General features: G+C 35.9%; 1 protein-coding gene across 1 annotated transcript; it reads left to right on the top strand.

The window, feature by feature from the left end:
• The first annotated feature begins 2306 nt into the window (after nt 1-2306).
• Nucleotides 2307-18405, top strand: CHURC1 (churchill domain containing 1). Its single transcript, XM_016141721.2, has 4 exons — nt 2307-2447; nt 9169-9304; nt 11050-11120; nt 15967-18405. Exons 1-4 carry the CDS (start codon nt 2409-2411, stop codon nt 16057-16059), a joined length of 339 nt encoding a protein of 112 aa, XP_015997207.2. The 5' UTR covers nt 2307-2408; the 3' UTR covers nt 16060-18405.
• Nucleotides 18406-19740: the final 1335 nt, after the last annotated feature.

A 19740-nucleotide genomic window follows, 5' to 3' on the forward strand; every position in this document is an offset into this window, starting at 1 on the left:
TTGGTATGGTCCACCTGAAATTCCTACGCTAAACTCTTGGCTTTTTGAAAGCCTATACATTTTTCAAGGCCTAAATTGCTCTTTCTCAATCCCCCAGATATCTGGCAGTAGTCTCCCTATTTTGTTCTCTAAAACCACAAGCTTCCAGTGATTATGGGCATTCGTGCTCATTTTATCTCTCAGACTCTATTGTGAATAACCGGAGAGTCGGAGAGTCGGAAAGGACAATGTCTTTTTTATCTTTCTGTTGTCCACATAGTTACTTGCACAGCAAAGGCACCCAACAAATGTCTATAGAATTGAATAAAATAGATACAGTGGTTAGTAACATTAAAAGTAAGCATCCAGCTTTAAAAACAGAACACATTTAAAAATGAATCAAGAAAGAGAATTGTATAGACCAGCACTGTCCAGTAGAAATATAATACAAGCTACTATAAATTTTCTAGTAGCCAAATTAAGAAAAAAAAAACAGATGAAATTAATTTTAATAACATTTTTTTAGCTCAATTATTTCAACATATGTATGACTTTTTTATGTCATACATAAAAAAAATTACTAAGAAATGTTTTACTTTTTTTTTTTCCACACTAAGTATTCTAAATCTAAGTGTCCTGGATGTACTTATAAGACATCTCAGTTCAAATTCACCACATTAAAAGAGCATTAAAAGAGCATTATAGCCATATGCAGCTACTAGGTACTGTATTAAAAAGAAGTCGAGCCCAGGGTTGGAACCAAGTCCTAGTCCTCACTGACTACTGAGTAGTTTTGTCACCATGGACAAGACCTTTAACAGCTTATTTTCTTGATTTCCTCATCTGAAAAGAGGAGACACACTTTTCTCACTGTCAACAATAGCTCCCAGTCTGAGGTTCAAAAAAGGAGAGGCTTTATTCAGGTGAACAGCTGACAAACCAGGGAAATGGCTTCGGTAGAAACCAAAAGTGCTCTACTGAGAATAAGGGGAGGCCACCTTTGACAAAGTTCCCACCTTGGTTCCCAACCGGTCCATTTTATGCAAATAAGGAATTCAAATCTGCACTTCTGATTAGTCCAAATGACACTGTCCTGATTGGTTAAAATTATGTGTTTTGATTGGTCATCAAAGAGCAGTTCTGACTGGTTCGTATAGATAGATGCAAATGAGGATATAGTTGTGCAGTTCCTATTGGAAGGGCCAGGTCTTAGTCCATTGATGGAAATAAGATACCAAGAACTCCCTTATAAGGGTTGACTCAGGTGGCAGGAGCACAGTGCAGGAGGCTGGCAGATCAGTTTGTGGCTCTTCCCTGAATTGTATAGTGTGTGAGAGGCCTCTGTCAGCTGCTAAGCTCTGGTTATGAATTTGGGCGCATTAACCAGAAGGAGGCCTTTTTGGAAGATATAGTTGCTGGAGTTCACATTACTAATCTTACAGGGTAATAAAAACATAAAATTAGAAATTGAACTGAGAACACTAAGAAGTTAAAAATGTTATACTAATGGAAGTCACTAGTTCCTGCAGTGCTTCTTAGCACACCTGTGACTTTAGTAACTGTTGCAGATCCTTACTAGTGGCTGAAATACTAAGGGTTACAATTTACAGCACTCCAGCAGAGATAGAATTCCCATATTAGCAAACCCAATTAAACTGGCTTGCTTTGAAATGGTTATTAAGGAAGAAGCGGGGCACCAATCACAAGCATTTTGAGCTCCACAGGATTGGGAAATGATGCAGGGATAATTGACCTGGCCATTTTCTATTTTAGTGCTCGCCTGCCACTGAGGTGCTTATGTGACACATAGAGAGATAAAAACACATTTCCCATCGCTATGTTCTCCAGAGGGCTCTGGGATGGTCATTTATTTTAACATTTTACGTCTTCTTTTCAGGAGATTCTCTGCAAAGCTACAAACACTTCAGTTATTGCTTATTTACCTGCCAAGATCTGCTCTATCATTCTCACTGCCCTAAGAAATAGTTAAGGAAAAATATTTAAATTATAATTTCAGCTTTAGATATGAAATAAGCAAAGGCAGGTGAAAGGTTGAAACAAAGCTGAACGTGAGAAACTATCACCTTTCTTGTGTATTGTGACTTGCCAGACATTCTGTCAGCCTAGACCTAGGAAGGTGCCTGTTAGAACTTTGCTCAGTTCAAGATCCCTTTGCCCTGCCGCCATATGGTCTACAGTCCCTATCTCTCTCCTAGAAGGTTTCACAAGTCTTACTAGTTGCTCACAGTTGTTGCCTAAGAGACCAAGCCCTTCCCTAACAACAGTTGCTAAGGGGCGGAGACTTCCACTGCGTGCCAAGACTATTCCAGGGTCGAGTATTTAGGGCGCATGCGGCAACCTCTGTTAGCTCTCACGAGGTTTCGTCTTCCCGGAAGCAGTGGAGTACTTTTCCAGTTACCGGCGTCGCAATGTGTGGGGACTGTGTGGAGAAGGAATATCCCAACCGGGTGAGCGAGTGAGCGCCGAGAACCTCCTGCTCCCTTGGCCGGTGGCTGGCCCTTGAGGCCTCTCGTGCCCCCGGCCTGCCTTCCCTGTGATGCCGGGCCCAGGGCGGACTCAGCAGCTCTAGCTATTCCAGAAATGACCCGGTAGCTGTATTTAGGCGCTTGACAGCGGGGGCGGCCTGTAGCAGGCTCTTGCCTCTGGGCCCCGCCCTTATGGCTGACATCAGCCGTCACCCCACTTGTCTTTAGCACCAGGGGACAACAAAGGAAACCCCACCACCATTAACCCAGTCGATAACAGACATCCCCACCGCTACCCCTGGTCTTATCCTCAAGCTCAATTTGATGAAATTCAATTTTCTTATTGAATTCTATCGCTGGGACCTTTGAGGTCATCTGTTCTAACCCAATTTTGCAGATGAAGAAACCAATGCCCAGAAAGGGGAAATCGCTTGCCCAAGTTTACAATGTAGTAATATGAGGGCCAAGACTAGAATTTAGGTTTCCTGGCTGTTAACTTTCTTTTAAATCTCTGTTCCTCTCAAGCTTAGGAGGTTGCAAAGTTTGTTTACTCTTATTCATTGAAGTTATGCTTATTGAACATTTATATGTGTGTAGCTAGGTTACTTTCAAGGCCAGAAAGAAATACCAAAGAAGCAATAAAAGGCAGCTTCCATGCTGCCTAAGATCTGACATTTTAGGGGAGTGAATATGTGATTAACCAGAAATGAGTAGTACAGGCCACAAATGATATTCAAGTTTAGAGAAAGGGCAGAGCAATAGGGTATAGCTCTGTTCTTCCAAAAGAAAGTGGAAATCCAGTTGAGTCTTGAAGGTTAGTTGTGATGAAGGTAGAAAAGAAGGAAAGGAGTTGCTGAAGGTTGAGGGGCAATAACAAGAACAAAAAGATTCCTGTATTGGGTGGGAGGTAGAAAATCTCTACAGTTGCTTCTGTCTCTTAATATTTTGAATAATACTTAGTGTTTTAGGAAGGATATATAACAACATTAAAAAACTCATATGGTACAACCTCTTTGAAAAGAGATTTAGGATTATCAAATAAGGTTAAAAGTGATTACATACTGAATGACCCAGCAATTCCCATTCTAGAGAAATAAATCTATGTACATATATTCCTGGAGATGTATAAGAATGTTCATAACAACATCGTTTGTACTAGTCGACTGGAAAAGCATGATTGAGTCATAGAATGGGACACCATGGGTAAATGAGTAATGAAAGTGAATGAATTGGAGCAGTAATTATGAACTAGGAGCAATTTTGCCTCACAAGGGGACATTTGGCAATATCTGGAGACATTTTCGGTTTTCACATCTGGGCGTACTACTGACACCTAATAGGTAGAGGCATTATGCTGTACATTTATGTTTCACATACTTTTCTGTATTGTTTTATTTTACACACTTTTTAAAGTTTAAAAAGAGACTTTTATGAATTCAGTAATGAATGCTGCACATTATAATGACCATGAGGGAGATGTTTACAGGGGAGAGTGTTAAAGAGATTAGGCTGGATTCTTAAGAGTTGAGCTAATCAAAATACATAAAACATATATTGAGAAATTTAGAGTTTACACTTTAGACATTGGGCAACCATCAAGCAAAATTGTATAAGGAAATTATTTTAAAATCTGTTTCTTAGGAAAACGAATCTTATGGCTGGCTATATGTTGAGATGATGGGATGGGGGAAATGTAAAAGGAGAGCCCCACAGAGCATTTGGGGAGCCATGGCAACAGTAGTGTATGCATGAGATAACGAAGACCTTATTTCAAAGAAAGGATTAACAGGACTCAAACCAATTTAATGTAGGAGGAAAGAAGGAGAGAGCTATAGATGATCTCAAGGTTTTCTGTCTAGTCCACTGGGGAAATTTACCAAAGTTGGGGGTCAAATGGTCAGATTATTTCTATCATATTTCATTTGAGGTTGAGAATGTAACATCCAAGGAGTCAAATGAAAACATAACATTGCAGGTTGGGTGCAAGATTCAGTCAACCAAATAAAGGTGTCAAATAGAAAGAATTTGTTTTCTAAAGAATCAAGCAGAAGCAAGAACTGAGCTTGAAGGAATAAATTAACTTAAGAAGTGAAAATAAAGTATAGGTAGAAGAGTAGAGAAAAAGATTGAGGTGATTGGAAAACCAGGATGGATAGTGCCTTTCATAAGCACTTTTCTCCAGTTTTATTATGTTTTAAAATAAAGAGCTGTCATGAGGAATAATTAAACTTTTCTGTGCAGATTTAGAAATAATTGGTGGGTGGGTGTTATGGGCTTTGAATCAGAATAAAGAACTAACAGATTTTCAAAAATGGAATAAATAATCCTTAAAAGAATTGAATTCTTCCCGTTGTTTAGTAGAGAATAAATGTCTATTTGAAATCTCAAGGATCCCTTCAACTCTGGGGTTTTTTGAAGTCGTGAGATATTTTTAAGGACTGTAAGAGCAGAAGCCACTTTGCTTGAACTTAGCAAAGGAAAGGGTAATAAGATGGTGGTAGCAAATATAGTCCACTCATTCAAAAAATGTGGCAGGGAAAAATAATGGATTAGCATTTTGGGAAGCTCTAAGTGCAAAATGAATAGGTAATAAATATTTATCTTTGGTTTCATAAAATTTTCTAGATATTTTTCATGAGTTAGAAATACATAGTAATGAATTCCTAACATTTCTGGCCCACTTGCTTGTAATATTACACTGAGAACTTGAACTCAAGCATGAATCAAATTGGAAATTAACCATATTAATTTTCTGAACCCAAATTTTCTTAATCATGAACCAAAAAAAATTTTTTTTTCTTTCAGGAAAGCATTTAGCAAACCAATTGGAACTAGAAATCTACTGCATTTTCTAAAATTACTGATTAGGCATAAAATTGTAATAATATATTTTCCACATTCAACTGGAAATGAAACCCATATTTCATATATTTCAAATCTCAGCTTTAAACTTTTTAGTAACATAGCAGCGATAGAGGAATACATCATTACTTTAGATAAATCAGAGGGAAATGATCAGCGTGAATTAGTGATATCTTTATATTAGAAATTACATGTATATATATGTCACTTAGAACTTAGCAACCAGAGTTCAGGTATTCAAATTGATGCTTAACATTAAATCATACTTAATTAAATGCTGAGTCTGATACAGAATTAGCAAAACAATTGTTTGTAAATGGATGCTTTAAAAATAATGCTCTGGATTTTTAAACACTTGTTTTAAAAATGAACAGTCCTGAATCAATAACTTAATCTTCCACTAAATACTGGAAAAACAAGAGCAAACTAAACCCAAAGTGGGCAGAAGAAAGGAAATAGTAAAAATTATATATGAATTAATGAAATAGAAAAACAGTAGAGGAAATCAGGAAAACTAAAACTTGGTTCTTTAAAAACTATATTCTCCATTTTTAATTTTAAACATTCCCTGATGAAATATACACTTTTAAGTTGTACCATCTGAAATACTAGTTTTCTGAAAAAAGCAAATTGAATTGGTTCAATCCTTATCAAAATGGTTACGGCTTTCTCAAATTTATAAGATTTTATTATAATATACTGTCATGCCATCATAGTATTCAACCGTTTCTTTTTGCACACTCTTATACCTTTATAGATCCTCAACTGGGTTTTATCTAATCACATTTTCTAAGAGTATTTAATGTTTGACTTTGTTTCCTGTCTTCTTGAAACTGTTAACAGCTTCTATTATGACTGTGGAATTTATTTAGATTTCATTCTTTTTTCTCCTACATGGGAGCCTCAAAAGTGTCCCTGAACATTGTGTGCTTTAATTTGCTTTCCCAAATTTGGTTGTTAATAATTTCACCTCATCTAATAAAAGAGCCACATCTCACTGATGAAAGTTAGTAGAAACAGAACCCTTATAGAAAGCCCCATCAGTTTATTATATACTGAACTGGAATTTTGCCATTTCAAGTATTAATTTCCTAACTTCACAACAGACACATAGATCTCTTCTGTCAGTGTTACCTTAGAGTTTACATTTTGCCTACTTATAAGGGAAGATTACAGAGGTTAGGCCACATTGTATAAGCTGCCTGTGCTTATGGGTACAGTCCTGTTCAAAGTTCTGTTTACTTGAAATTGATATTTAGAGTCTATTCTCTTAAGGCTGTTTCTCATTCCTTAATTTCTTGGAACTCTTGGCACTCAGCTTTTATAGATTTAAGGCAGTCCCAATTCAAACCCCAGCAGGCTTTTTTAAGATTTGTATGGAAATGAAAAGAATCTTAGACTAGCCAAGTTATAGTACTACCTAATATAAAGATTTACTATAAAGCTACAATAGTCAAGAGAGTGTAATATTAGTGCAAAGATAGACATTAATAAAGGGAACAAAATAGTCAAAAGTATATATGGTCATTTGAATTTTCCACAAAGGTGCTGCTGTAATTCAATATGGAAAAGATAGTCTTTTTAATAAATGTTGCTGAAACAACTAAATACTCATATGAAAATAAATGAAACGATCTTTCATATCATATATAAAAATTATTTCAAAATAGATCACAAACCTAAACTGACAAGCTAAAACTTTAAAATTTCTAGAAGAAAACAGGGGAAAACCTTTGTAACCTTGGGATAATCAAAGATGTCTTAGAAGATAAGCACAAATAAAGAAAAAATATTTGATAAATTGGACTTTATAAAAATCATAACTGCTCTTGAAAAGACAAACAAAATGACAAACCAATGACAGGGAGGAGATATTTGTAATACATATATCTGACAAAGGATTTGTATCTAAGATAGATAAAAAACTCATAGCTCAATAATAACATCTTTCAATAAGAAGATAAACCTAACTTTTAAAAAATGGGCAAAAGACTTGAATAGACACTTCCCAAAAGAAGGTATGTGAATAGGCACCATGAAAAAATGCTCATCTTTGTTAGTCATCAGAGAAATGCAAGTTGAAACTACAATAAGATACCATTTTACATCACTAGAACACTTAAAGGAAAAGACAAGCCTAGTGTTGATGAAGATGTGGAGCAACTGGAACTCACATTGCTTGTGGGAATAGAAAATGGATAACCATATGGCAGTTTCTTATAAAGTTTATATGTGCTATATTTTTACTGTATGACTCAACAATTCTACTTCTAGTAATTTACTCAAGAGAAAGAAGTGTGTCCACACAGGACTTATACATGAATATTCATCACCACTTTATTCATATTAGCCCTAAAATGAAAAGAACTCAAATTTCTATCAATGGAGAAATCCATGCAATGGAATAATATTTGACAATTAAAAGCAATGAACTACCGATATATACAACAACAACGCAGGTGATTAACATGAACGTTATGTTGTGCAGAAGAAGCTGGATGCAAAAGAATATACTGTATATGATTCTGTTTATATAAAATTTTAGAATAGGCAAAACTAATCTCTAGAGATAAAAATCAGATCAGTGGGTGGGTACCTGAGGTGAGAGAGGGGTTAGAGATAGACTGCAAAGCATGAAGGAACTTCCTGGGAAGATAGAAATTTTTATATCTTGATTTGGGTAGCATTTACATTGGCATATATGTTTAATAAAAGTCATTTACCTATTCTCTGAAAATATGTGGATTTTATAGTATGTAAATTATACCACAGTAGAATTTTTTGTTGTTTTTGTTTTGTTTTGTTTTTTGTTTTTAATCAAAGCAAAGCTTGTGTTCTTTTAATAGCTGGAAATTTATACTTTAATCCCAAGCCTTTTTTCCTCCCATTTAGTAGTTAAGTCAATGTATCTATGATTTTGTATCTTTAAACTATATAGTTAGCTTGATCTCCCACCACCAGAGTTAATCTCTTCCTTAATACATGGCTCCTTTGAGGAACCACTCAGAAGGGAGAGGTTAATTGTGCTGGGAATCCAGGGAGGCTTCACTGTGACATCACTTCAGCTGGGTCTTTATTCCCCCTCATACTTTATAAATTCCTTGAAGGCAGAAACGTGACTCATCTTCAGATTTTCCACTGTACTTTGCACAATATGAGGCACATAGCTGCATTGAAGAAGTGCTGATTTGGATGGTTTTTAGTCACACTATTAAACTCTTAAGTTTGTTGTTCAGAAGTGAGATTGAAGTGGATTGTTTATGAAATGACTTTTAGTTCTGAAGAATTATTAGCCTTTAGCAAAGACCTCTCTTGAACCAGAACCATAAGTTGTTGACAGTTTCTTAGTGATGAAGCAACACCCTTTCTATCTTAATGCCACGGTGTCTGATGAATTGCAGAGCTTACCTTCTCTGCCCAAATCACACATATCCCTAATGACTGACATCTGTAGAGCTGAGGGTTTATTTTTGTTTATTTTGTGATATTTTTAAGGCTTCAGAAAAATACTTTTAACAGTCAACTGAGCATCACATCATATAAGATCATTTTTATCATTGGCTTAGTGTTTCCAGTTTATTGAATTATAACTCCACTTTTATAGTATGATACCTTATTAAATATTATTGGCTGTTCAGTTTTTCTAAATTTTCCTTTTCATATTTTATTAAAGCTTTATTGTTTCTAAATATCTATATGCATTTAGTCCTCTCTCTCATATGTAGTTGGAGTCCTCAGAGACCTACAGATCTACGAATGCTTCAGTCTTATTTATCATGAATAACACTTCTAGAGGAAAGCTAATAATAAAAAAAATTAAATTCCTATTTTAATATTTTAGGGTAACATCTGCCTAGAGAATGGATCTTTCCTGCTGAACTTTACAGGATGTGCAGTGTGCAGTAAGCGGGATTTTATGCTGATCACAAACAAATCTTTGAAAGAGGAAGATGGAGAAGAAATAGTTACCTATGATCGTAAGTAGACCTTTTCTACTCATGCAAGTCTGTTAGCTGGTATGGCTTTCGGAAGTTGGTAATATTGTGCAAAGTATTATGAGGCCTATTTCAATATTATATTGCAACACATAGTTGCCAGTTAGGCTTTTAAGAGGAAATTATAACACCTCTTTTATCTAGCATCAGATATTCTATTTAAGTGACCCAGAGATAACTCAACCTTATGATTCAGGCACCAGCTTTTTTTTTTTTCCCCCATTTGTTTTAAATCCTTTATGTCGTCTGAAACAAGATATAGGGACTTTAAAAAAAAAAAAACTTTAGGATCATCTATGTGACTCTTACAACATGTGGATTTTATTTTCTGTAAATTATACCTTATAAGAGTTTTTGGGTTTTTGTTTTGTTTTGTTTTTTAATCAAAGCAAAGCACTTGTTGGATGTTCTCCAGCAGCTATTAAAATGTGGAGGGCTGTGTGCCCCTGTACTAAGTGGCCCTGGATGCCATGGTATTTTAATCTTGTTTCCGCTTTCACAGTTTTTGTTGTCTCCTATCTCACCGTTAGTCTGTTGGGTTTTTTCCCTGCTGTAAATATGTTACCTTCGTATGCGGCGCCTCATCCTCACTGGAAAACCAAACAAACTGTGTATAATAAAAATAAATCAGTTCTGAGGTTGATACTAAGAATTTCTATGAGTAAATTAAAGTGTACCTGTACACTTTAGTGCCCAGATATTGTGACAAATATTTAAACTGTTCACATCTCCTTTTGGCTTATCTCCTGATTCTTTGGTATGTCCTGAATATATGAGGAATAAATGTGCAAATAATGATATTTTGCAAGAGGGGTACAAGAGACACTAAGCCTTTAGAATAGAGTCAGACTATCAAAAAATGTTCTAAATTAAAAGAACCTTTTTCTTTCTTTTAGATATAACCCTTTAAACTCTATTTCATTTCACTTACTGGATTTCATTTACTAATGTCACCATTTAAAAAATTAATTAAAAATAATAAAATTTTAAAAATAAGAATAAACTCTATGTCATTTCAGGTAGTAGGTCATAGTAGTTAAGAGTAAGGGCTCTGGAGCCAGAATGCTTGGGTTCGAATTCTGATTCCAGCCCTTCCTAACTAACTCGGTAGCCTTCCTAGTCGCTTAACCACAGTGTGCATTTATTTCCTTATCCCTAAAAAGGTGATAATAATTGTATCTGCCCATTTGAGTTTTTGAGAAGATTAAGGGATACTGATAAAACGAATTTAAATCAGTATCTAGCATACTGCAAAGACTGAATAAATCATAGTTATTATCGTAGTATTTTTTCTAGTGTCTTGTTACCATGACCTTCACTTTAATGTCTAGCATTGGTTGTTTATTTGTGATTGGTTATAGTAGCACAGTTTAAATCATTCCTGAGAATATGAGCTTTTACATAGTTAGATAGATCCAGCTAGTCTAGCTAGTTTAAAAACATGTATCTGTTAATTGATTACCTGTTAATTGATTACCATAGAGAGCTTTCAATGGGTATTAACATATGTACATTAAGTCTCTGAGTTCAGGCCCTTAATTATGTAGCATTGCTATGTGACAGATTCTGGGTTTCTTTTCAAAGCAGATATTATAATGGGTTTCCTGCTGTGTTAAATATGACAGTTATAATTATTTTAAAGCAGTAACATGCTGAGAATAGAAATTCGACTGTCTTTAGATACCTTTCAAGACTTAATTATTTAAGTCTCTCTCTTTTTTTGGCAGATCTGTGTAAGAATTGTCATCACGTAGTAGCCAGGCATGAGTATACATTCAGTATCATGGATGAATTTCAGGTAAATGTATATATATGGGTATGTTATTGTGGGTAAGAGGAGATAATAAAAGTAACCTTGAAAATTTAGATGTAGTTTTCATAAATAAAGTACTAGTGAATATTAAAGGAGAGCATCCCTTCTGCCCGTGTAAGTGGAGAGAGACAGTTTAGATGTAGGTGGATCTATGCAAACCTGTCTTCACAAGAGTCAGAAATCAGAGTGTGTGCCTTACAAATGATAACTCAGTCCTGTCCTTTTGTTTCTAAGGAACAGTACATTATAGTTTCTTATGAGTTTACCATTGTGCCTCTTTTTTCTCCACCCAGTTATGTGATTGCATAGTTGTTGGCTTTAAGTGTTGGCCTGCAGGAAAGCCAAGGACAAACTGGAAACCACAAAGGACACACTATAACCTGTGTCCGTCCTTCACTGCTTCCATTTTCAAGCCTTCAGATTGAGTTACTTATTTAGTATGAACTAAATGTTCACCCATAGGATATGAATATTAGTTTAGAGCTTTTAACATGCAAAGGAATATTTTTTAATTCTTCAAATTTGGGTAGTATTATAATTAGGAAAAATAAAATATACCATAACAGAATTTTATAAACTAGTATACTCATTCTTGCCCATTCTTGTTTTAGTGTGGAAGAAAGCACTTAATTACCTGTCAGAATCTGATCAAATATGTTGTGGTTAATCTAAACGACATCCTGACTACATCTCCTCAGCATCCAAAAATTATGCCTCAAAAGATATTTATATGATTTATATGTAACTTAAGGCAAAATTGAGATCTCAATGAATGAGTAGTGGCCAAATAGGGGAATGAGCATGTCATGGGCTTAGAGGAGCAGCTCTGTCATTTCGCGGGAAAAAAAGGAGTGCTCATAGCTATTTTCCAGAAGCTCCTGTAAGCTTTTTAGAATCCTTAAATTGAGATTGCCTGTTTATGCCCTAATTGAGCCATTATATGTTACTGCCATGAGACCAAAGTCTGACTGATTTTCCTGTATGACTGAACACAGCCATTTTCAAAGCTTCCCCAGAAATTACTCTGGAGTAGGGAGAAGAAAGTAAAGGAAGATGGCTTGTAGTCACAATACCTAGATAGTACGAAATTCTCTTTAAAAAAAACTCTTAAATTCGACTCTCTACCTCTAGTCCTCTCTCTCTCAATATCCACTTCCCCCCACCCATATTCTATATTCTGCCATCAGATTATGTTTCTTAAAATGATGCTTTCAGACTGCCTCATTGGTTTACCCATAGCTCGCCTTTAGCTGCAGCATAATCTCTGTGTTCCTTATTCCAGTGTTCTCGCTGAGCTGGCCCAGCTCCTCTCTCTTATTTCCCATTGCTCTCCATATATACACAACATGTAGCATTGACTTTAGACTTTCTTCTTTCCCTCCTGTTGTACAGGGAGATTTTTTATTTGTTAAAAATAAATTAAAATCTTTTCAAGTCACTCAGCTACCTCTTTGTTTCATCCTCTAATCTACTCTTTCCTTCTTTTGTTTCTTTACTTCACTAGGTCTTTACCTTCTCTCCCTTATCTCCCTATTCTCCTCTTAACCATCTACAAATTGGTTTTCATTTTCACTTTACTAAAACTATTCTCTCGTAGGTTTCCTGTAATGTAGCCAAATCCTGTGACCTTGCCTCAGTTCTTGCCTCTTTTAATATCTCTTCTGGTTCTGGTTTTGTTAACTGTTGTTGTCTTTTTGAAGCATTTTTTCCATTGAGGTCCATAGTACTAGACCATTTCCTTTCTTTCATTTTGACTGCACTTTTGCTTTTTCTCTGGTTTCCTTTCCTATTTTACCTGATTTTCCAATGCACTTTGGTCTCTTGTCTGGAACTTTCTCTATACTCCCTCAGATAGTGGTGAGCACATGCTCACGCAATCTCAGTTGAAACCTATCATATCTTGCAAATCTTTTCTAAGTCTAACACCCTACCTGTCCTCTTTTCTTGTTTTGTTTCTCTTATTTTCGCCAAGGACCTTGTGCCACGGACCAAACCCACTCAAACCTAAATTATTGCTGCAGCTCCCAAACTGTAGTCCTACCCACTACCCTCAACTAATCTTCCTTAAACATCGTCCCGTCACTCCTCTACTACCCCATATGCAATACGCTTGCTCTTTTCTGTATCACTGTCCTTATTCATGCTTTCTCCTTAACTGATCTACCGTTAAGCCAACTAAATCTTCCTCTTTCAAACTGAACTTAAAATTCTATCTCTTGCTCTTGCTACTTCAGCCCATACTGCTTTCTCCCTTTTCAGAGCTCTTCTTGTACCTACAGCAGGCTCTGACTCCAGTGAGTAGACAGTTGCAAACTTCTATTTTCATTCTCAGCTGCTATGACTTAATTTCCCCATCCCTACCCTATTCCAGCAGTAGTTCAGGGTCGAGGTGGGATTCCCAACATTGGTAATGTTTTGTTTTGTTTTAAATGTCTTATGGGAACTTTAAACATCAAAAAATAGGCAGAATAGTGTATTAATGTCCACTGCTAAGCTTTGGTTTACCTTACGTGTACCTCACCATTCCCACATCTCCCCATTGGATTATTTTGAAACAAATCCCAAACATATCACTATTTCTGTGAGTAGTTACTGAAATTAACGTGAATGTTATCTCTAAAAGATAAGGATTCTGTTTTTAAAACAACCACAATACCATTGTTAAACAAATTAATATTTTCTGATGGCACTACTCTTGAAGGGAAAGTAGAGACCAAAGTATAGAGTTTAAGTGGAAAATACATTATAAATGATTACAGGTATCCTTTACTTTTTATATCAACCCTAAAAACCATTAAAAAGACTGTTTGCCTCAGGAAATGAAAAGAAAACTGTGAGACTGCTTTCTCTTCCTCTGTGGACCACAAAAGGAGAGAACTTGGGGTCAGAATTAACAGATAGTAATAGAGGAAAAGGGCTGTGGGACTCTCAGAATAAAACTAGTCTTACCCGAAGGCGATGCCACACACTCCACCCTTCCTTCCAAATCCATGTCCTTAGGCTTTACCCAGGTGGAGCCTTTGAGGGTCTCCATCAGTGGTGGGGCAGGGGGTTGGGGAGGTGCAGTGGGGGTGGGCGGGGAATTCTTATTCTCCCAAATGGTCTGGTTTTGGCAAAAGGTGTCCTAATCACACCACATTTCTGGCAGGACAGGAAAATATGTTCCTTGCATCCTAAGGTAGAATTCTAGACATATTTTCCCACAGAAGCACTGCTATATATAGTTGGATTCTATAGTACTTGTGTAATATAAGTTTAAAAAACTCCCTAGATTTCCCTGGGAACCTAACTTTTGGTACAGCATTACTTCTGTGGGAAAGTGTTTTTGAATTCCGAACAGTTGACCTGCAATAAAATTTGGATTCCAGGCTGCTTATAAAGTAAAGATTATAGGTATAATCAGTCTTACTGATTTAATAATCTTTCCAGATTATACCATATGTTAGTTTTTTTTTTTTTCTCCCAAGTTAGATTGTAAGTTTTGCAAAGTCAGACCTTGTCCTTGCCTTCTCTCGTGTCTACCAGTGCGCCAAGCAAATTGCAGAGCATTTTTGGCATTTAATAAAAACTTGTCAGTGGATAGATTGGTTGGATACTCAGATATCTGTCTGACTTCACACATTTTCCCATTTTGACTTTATTACTTTTTCTTCTTCATTTCTAGTGAGAAGTTGACATCTTACTAGTAATGTCTGATAGTTGAAAGCAGAAGTATTTGAGAGCAGTAAACGACCTTTGAAAGAGTGGATTTTTATTTTATTTTTAGTTCATGAGACTCGTATTTGTTCACTGAGCTCTGCCCTCTATTTTACTGTGTGTAGAGTAGACTTTAAAATTAAGTGTGGTCTTTAAGAAACAGTCTTTCCACTGCCTCAACTAAGCTCTCCTGTTGAACCCACAAGAGGGAAATGGAAAAGCTGTTGCCTGATGTTGAGTCGTTATACTGTAGTCATTGTTTATCTCTGTGACCCTCTTTTTAGTGACCATCCAGACCCATGAAACACAAACTTCCCTGACTGATCGATTTTCAGACAGCTTAACAATCTGAATGTCAAGTGTAGAGGTACTAATAGATGTAACATGGATGTTTAATTTCCTAAATAAGAGAAAATATTTTTAAGCAAAAGGTTTAAAAAAAACATTTCTATAGTTTATGACCATATTAAATATTCTAGAAAGGGACAGCTATAAGAAGAAGACTTTACTCCAAGGATCTTTACCTAAAATAAAACCCCTTCACTAGTCTAGACATTTGTGAAGCCCAAGAAACATAAAACTCCTTAAATAGATCAAATTCCAGACAACTAGCTATCTAACTATGAGGCATGAATAACATACTAGTGGATTTAACATATTTATTTTCCTGGGGTAGATAAAAATAGCTTTTTTGGTTTAGGAATTTTCTCCCTCTTTTGTTGTTTTAAAAATCATTTCTGTTGCATATTAGTGCTACATATCCTAGAAAGGAATAACTCTAAGAACAGGAATTTGTCCTTAGGGGCCCACACTCAAATTGCTTCATTACTTTAAATAGCAGCACTAACTAAGCCCAGTATGTGTGTTTTTTAAATCCAAGAAATGGTCACACATTTCCAAGATGACATTCTGTGTACATAGTAAATAGAGCATCAGCATGTATTCAATTTCTATAAACAACAAGTTCTGGGATGCACAGAATAAACCTAAGACATTGATTATAAGTGTTGAAGAAATTGATCTAATGTACAGAAAGAATATCCATGACACTGTAGAGAACAGCTTTACCTGAGTAAGTTAGGAAGCATCATTCTCCCTGTTCCTCAAGGTAATTATGTACTTTATCCTGTTCTAGGAGTACACCATGCTGTGTCTGTTATGTGGCAAAGCTGAAGATACTATCAGTATTCTCCCTGATGACCCCCGACAAATGACTCTGTTATTCTAAAGATCCTGCAGTTCTGTTGTGATTATGTTGTGTTGGTTTACAATACAGCAACCCTGATGGTTTGTCTTATATAGTTTATAGTAGAAATTATTTGCATTTTTTTCTGCTTATACTTACTTATTCTTTGAAAACAAGGTAATTTAAGGGATTACTATTCTCTAAAGCTGAGCTCTTCTGCTAAAATTCCCAGTTCACATCAGTGCAGTCACAATGAAGCATCTTTGTTAGTAGTTATATGGCTAAAAAATAACTAGAACGGGAGCGTACTTAGTGCCCAGATCTTGGTTCCAAAAAAAAAGAATCAGGGTTCCTTGGAGGAATGACTAATTCTAGGACTGGGGCAGTAAATATACAAGATGAGCTAGTAGTATCTTGTGCCACAAAAAAAAGAAAGTGCTAAAAAACAAAACAAAACACAGCACAATGGTTTGGTATGCCAAAGGGACAGAAGGGCCGACTGAAGGGTGCTCAATAACCAAAGCTGGAATAATTCAAATTAAAAAATTGAGTTGCATTTGATAATAACCCAAACCTTAAATATTCATGACTCTATATTGATAGAAATAAATGATTGAATAAATAAATACATAAATTGAAGAGAATAGACAAATCTCCCATACAAAAGAATTTCAAATAATGTATGTAAATACTTTTCACTCCTTAAGTGTGAGTTGTGTGTAGCAACTTCCTTCTAGTGTATAGTATAGAAAGGAGAAAAAGTAACTTTACAGTGGAAAAACTTGACACACTAGCCAAGTGATCAAGATTACCATCATTGATGATAAACCATGTTGATAGCATGTACCCTTGATAGGATTTGATGAGAGACATTCTATAAAATACCTGACCAGTGCTCTTCAAAACTGTCAAGTCATCAAAGACAAGGAAGTCTGAGCATCTCTCATAGCACAGCCAAAAAGAGCCTAAGGAGACATGGCTACTAAATGTAATGTGAACCAGAGGGGAGGGGGAGGAGAAAGGAAGACAGGGGAAAAAAAATTTAAATCATTTCTTCAGTTAAAACAAATTTTTTGTAAATAAAAAATAAATGTTATGTGGTGTCCTGAATGAGATTTTGTACCAGAAAAAGGACATTTGGTGAAAACTAGGGAAATCTGAATAAAGTGTGGACTTTAGTTAATATAAATAGAGCTTTCTATTGCTCCAAGGGGATCTTAGAATATTTTACCTTGTACAGTTGAAAGAACACTAGCTCGGGTGCTATAAACTGTGGTGTTGAGGTCTCTCTGCCATTTGGTAGCAGTATAACCATTAAGCAAAACAGTGCTCTGGATTTTATTGTCCCCTCTTTATAAAATTGGGGTAATAAGGATTGATAGTATACTTCCTTTACAGGATTGTAAGAAGATCCAAATGCACAATGAATGTAAAATGCTTTGAAAGGCATATAAAGTACTAGATAGAATGAGATGGTTTCAGTTAGTTCTTCTCATTCTGACATCAAATTTAAAAGGGTCGGGCATCAGAGACAAAATTGTTTTCCTCTTCAGATTGGAGACTTGGGCATTCTGACCTCAGGCTTCGCTTTATAAGAAAAAAAGGGAGCAAAATGTTCATCATTGGTACCAGGGGAAAGCTTTGTTGTACAACAGGAACAATAATAACTGAGGTTTATCGAGTACATACTATGTGCCAAGGCCTTTTTAAGCATGGACCTCATCCTCATTAACAACTCCACATGGTAGTTATTATTGTTATCCCAATTTTAAAGCCAAAGAAACTAAGGCACAAAGAAATTAAGTAGCGTACTCAAGGTCACACAGCTAGTACAGTGACTTCCTCTCAATCGTGTTCAGTACACATGGAGCATAAGGGCATGGCAAGGTTAGGAAGAGGTTGAGAATATCATTGACCACACTCTGAGAAATCTAGGCATATCAGACCAAGATTTATTCTGTGGAAAAGTTAAATCAGCTGCTCCTTAGGAATCAGTTGTTTTATTCCTGGAAAATGTTTTCCACTTTTTGCAAATCTATATCTGACCTGCTGAGGAAATCATTTGGTGAAATGAATCCAGAAAATAGAGAAAATGCTTCATTACTTTAAATAGCAGCAGTAAGCCCATTATAGCCTCTGAATTGTCCCTTTTTGGAATTTGAATGCTTCCAACTTAGTTATTTGGAACTCAAGAGTAATTTATGTGCCCTTCCTGATATCCTTATCTATTGCAGAATGTATGATTATCTGTCTTGGACTATATACTACAAAAATTTAAAACATTTTATGCATATTATTATTTAACCCAAATTGTGCTATGTTTTTGATACTTTCTTTTTTGTCTTCTAGAATTCCCTGGATCTAATGGAATAAATATCTTTGAACCCAGTTCTACTTAGTCTGCATTTTTCTGTTCAGATAAAGAGGAACCAGGCAAAAGCACTGGTCTTTTTTTTTTTTTTTTTTTTACCTTCCTACCCTAAGATACAAGAAGGAAAAGACTTGACCTGTAGGTGACATTCAGAATGTGGGTTTGCACCTCATTTTTTCTTTACTTGCTCCATGAGATACAGATCTGGGGTCCACCTAGTTAGGCACTTGAAGTTCAAAGTTCAGCATGTTTGTTGTGTTGTTTTAGCTAGCTAGGTCTTTCTCGAATGGTCCTGAGTTCTCGCAATATTAATTTATTGACATATGATATAGTCTGAGCACAACTAGATATGGTTTGTTACTTGTAAGCTATCACTAAGATGTATATGTTTGCTGTTCTTTATTTCAGTGTATCAAGAAGTTTTTCAATTTCATTCTTTTGTGAGCAAGGCTAAGTTATTTGCCTGAATTTGAAGCTATTGGTCTTAAAATTTATGTTTCTTCATTGTACAAGTCTATTGTGAAATACACTATGGTTGAGTAGAAAAGAAATCAAGAAATCTAGACAAAAAATTAGCCTTGCCACCTGCTCATAATGGGGTATTAGGCAAGTCACTTATTCTGTCTGTACCTCTGTTTCTTCAGTGGAAAAATAGACATTATCATGCCTTCTTCACGGAGGTTTTAAATCAGATGAAATGATGTAAGTGAAAGGTTTTTAGGTTGTGCAATGCTGCTTACAGGCAGCTGTCACTGTTCTTCATGAAGGAACTCTTAGAAGGAAGCACGGTTGTGTCATGGTTAAGAGTAGAGGCTTTGGAGTCAGACTGACCTGGGTTTAACTTTCTACTCTGCTACTCTGTAGCCATTTGTCCTTGGTAGGTGCCTTGCTCAATTACCTTCTTTTTAAATAGAGATAAAAATTTCTGATGGGATCAGTATGAGGATTAACTAACATAAATATTTAGTACAGTGTATGAGTACGGTAAATGGTAGTCTGGATGATGGTTTGGATGGTGATGATGATAAGTCACCAGATGTGAAATCACCAGTTAGAGTTCAGCTGTTTCTTAAATTATGGACAAATAGCTGTGGGAACATAGTCCTGGAAATAATCATCAGTTTTAGTCTGTGTATCTTGGTCCCCTAAAATTAATTATTTCAACCTACAATTTTGATAAGAGCACTCAGAGGAATGATTCTCTCTGTCCCTCCTCTAAATCAAGTGGCATTACCTCGGCACTTATGGGAAAGCTTGTTTTTGAGACTTCTCCCTACTTCCTGAGTGCGCCTAGGGAAATTTGATTAAAAGATTTTGTTGTTCTAGGAAAGTGGGCGATTATATTAAGCTTT

This window comes from Rousettus aegyptiacus, unplaced genomic scaffold (genome assembly GCF_014176215.1).
Source record: "Rousettus aegyptiacus isolate mRouAeg1 unplaced genomic scaffold, mRouAeg1.p scaffold_m13_p_3, whole genome shotgun sequence".
NCBI classification, from domain to species: domain Eukaryota; kingdom Metazoa; phylum Chordata; class Mammalia; order Chiroptera; family Pteropodidae; genus Rousettus; species Rousettus aegyptiacus.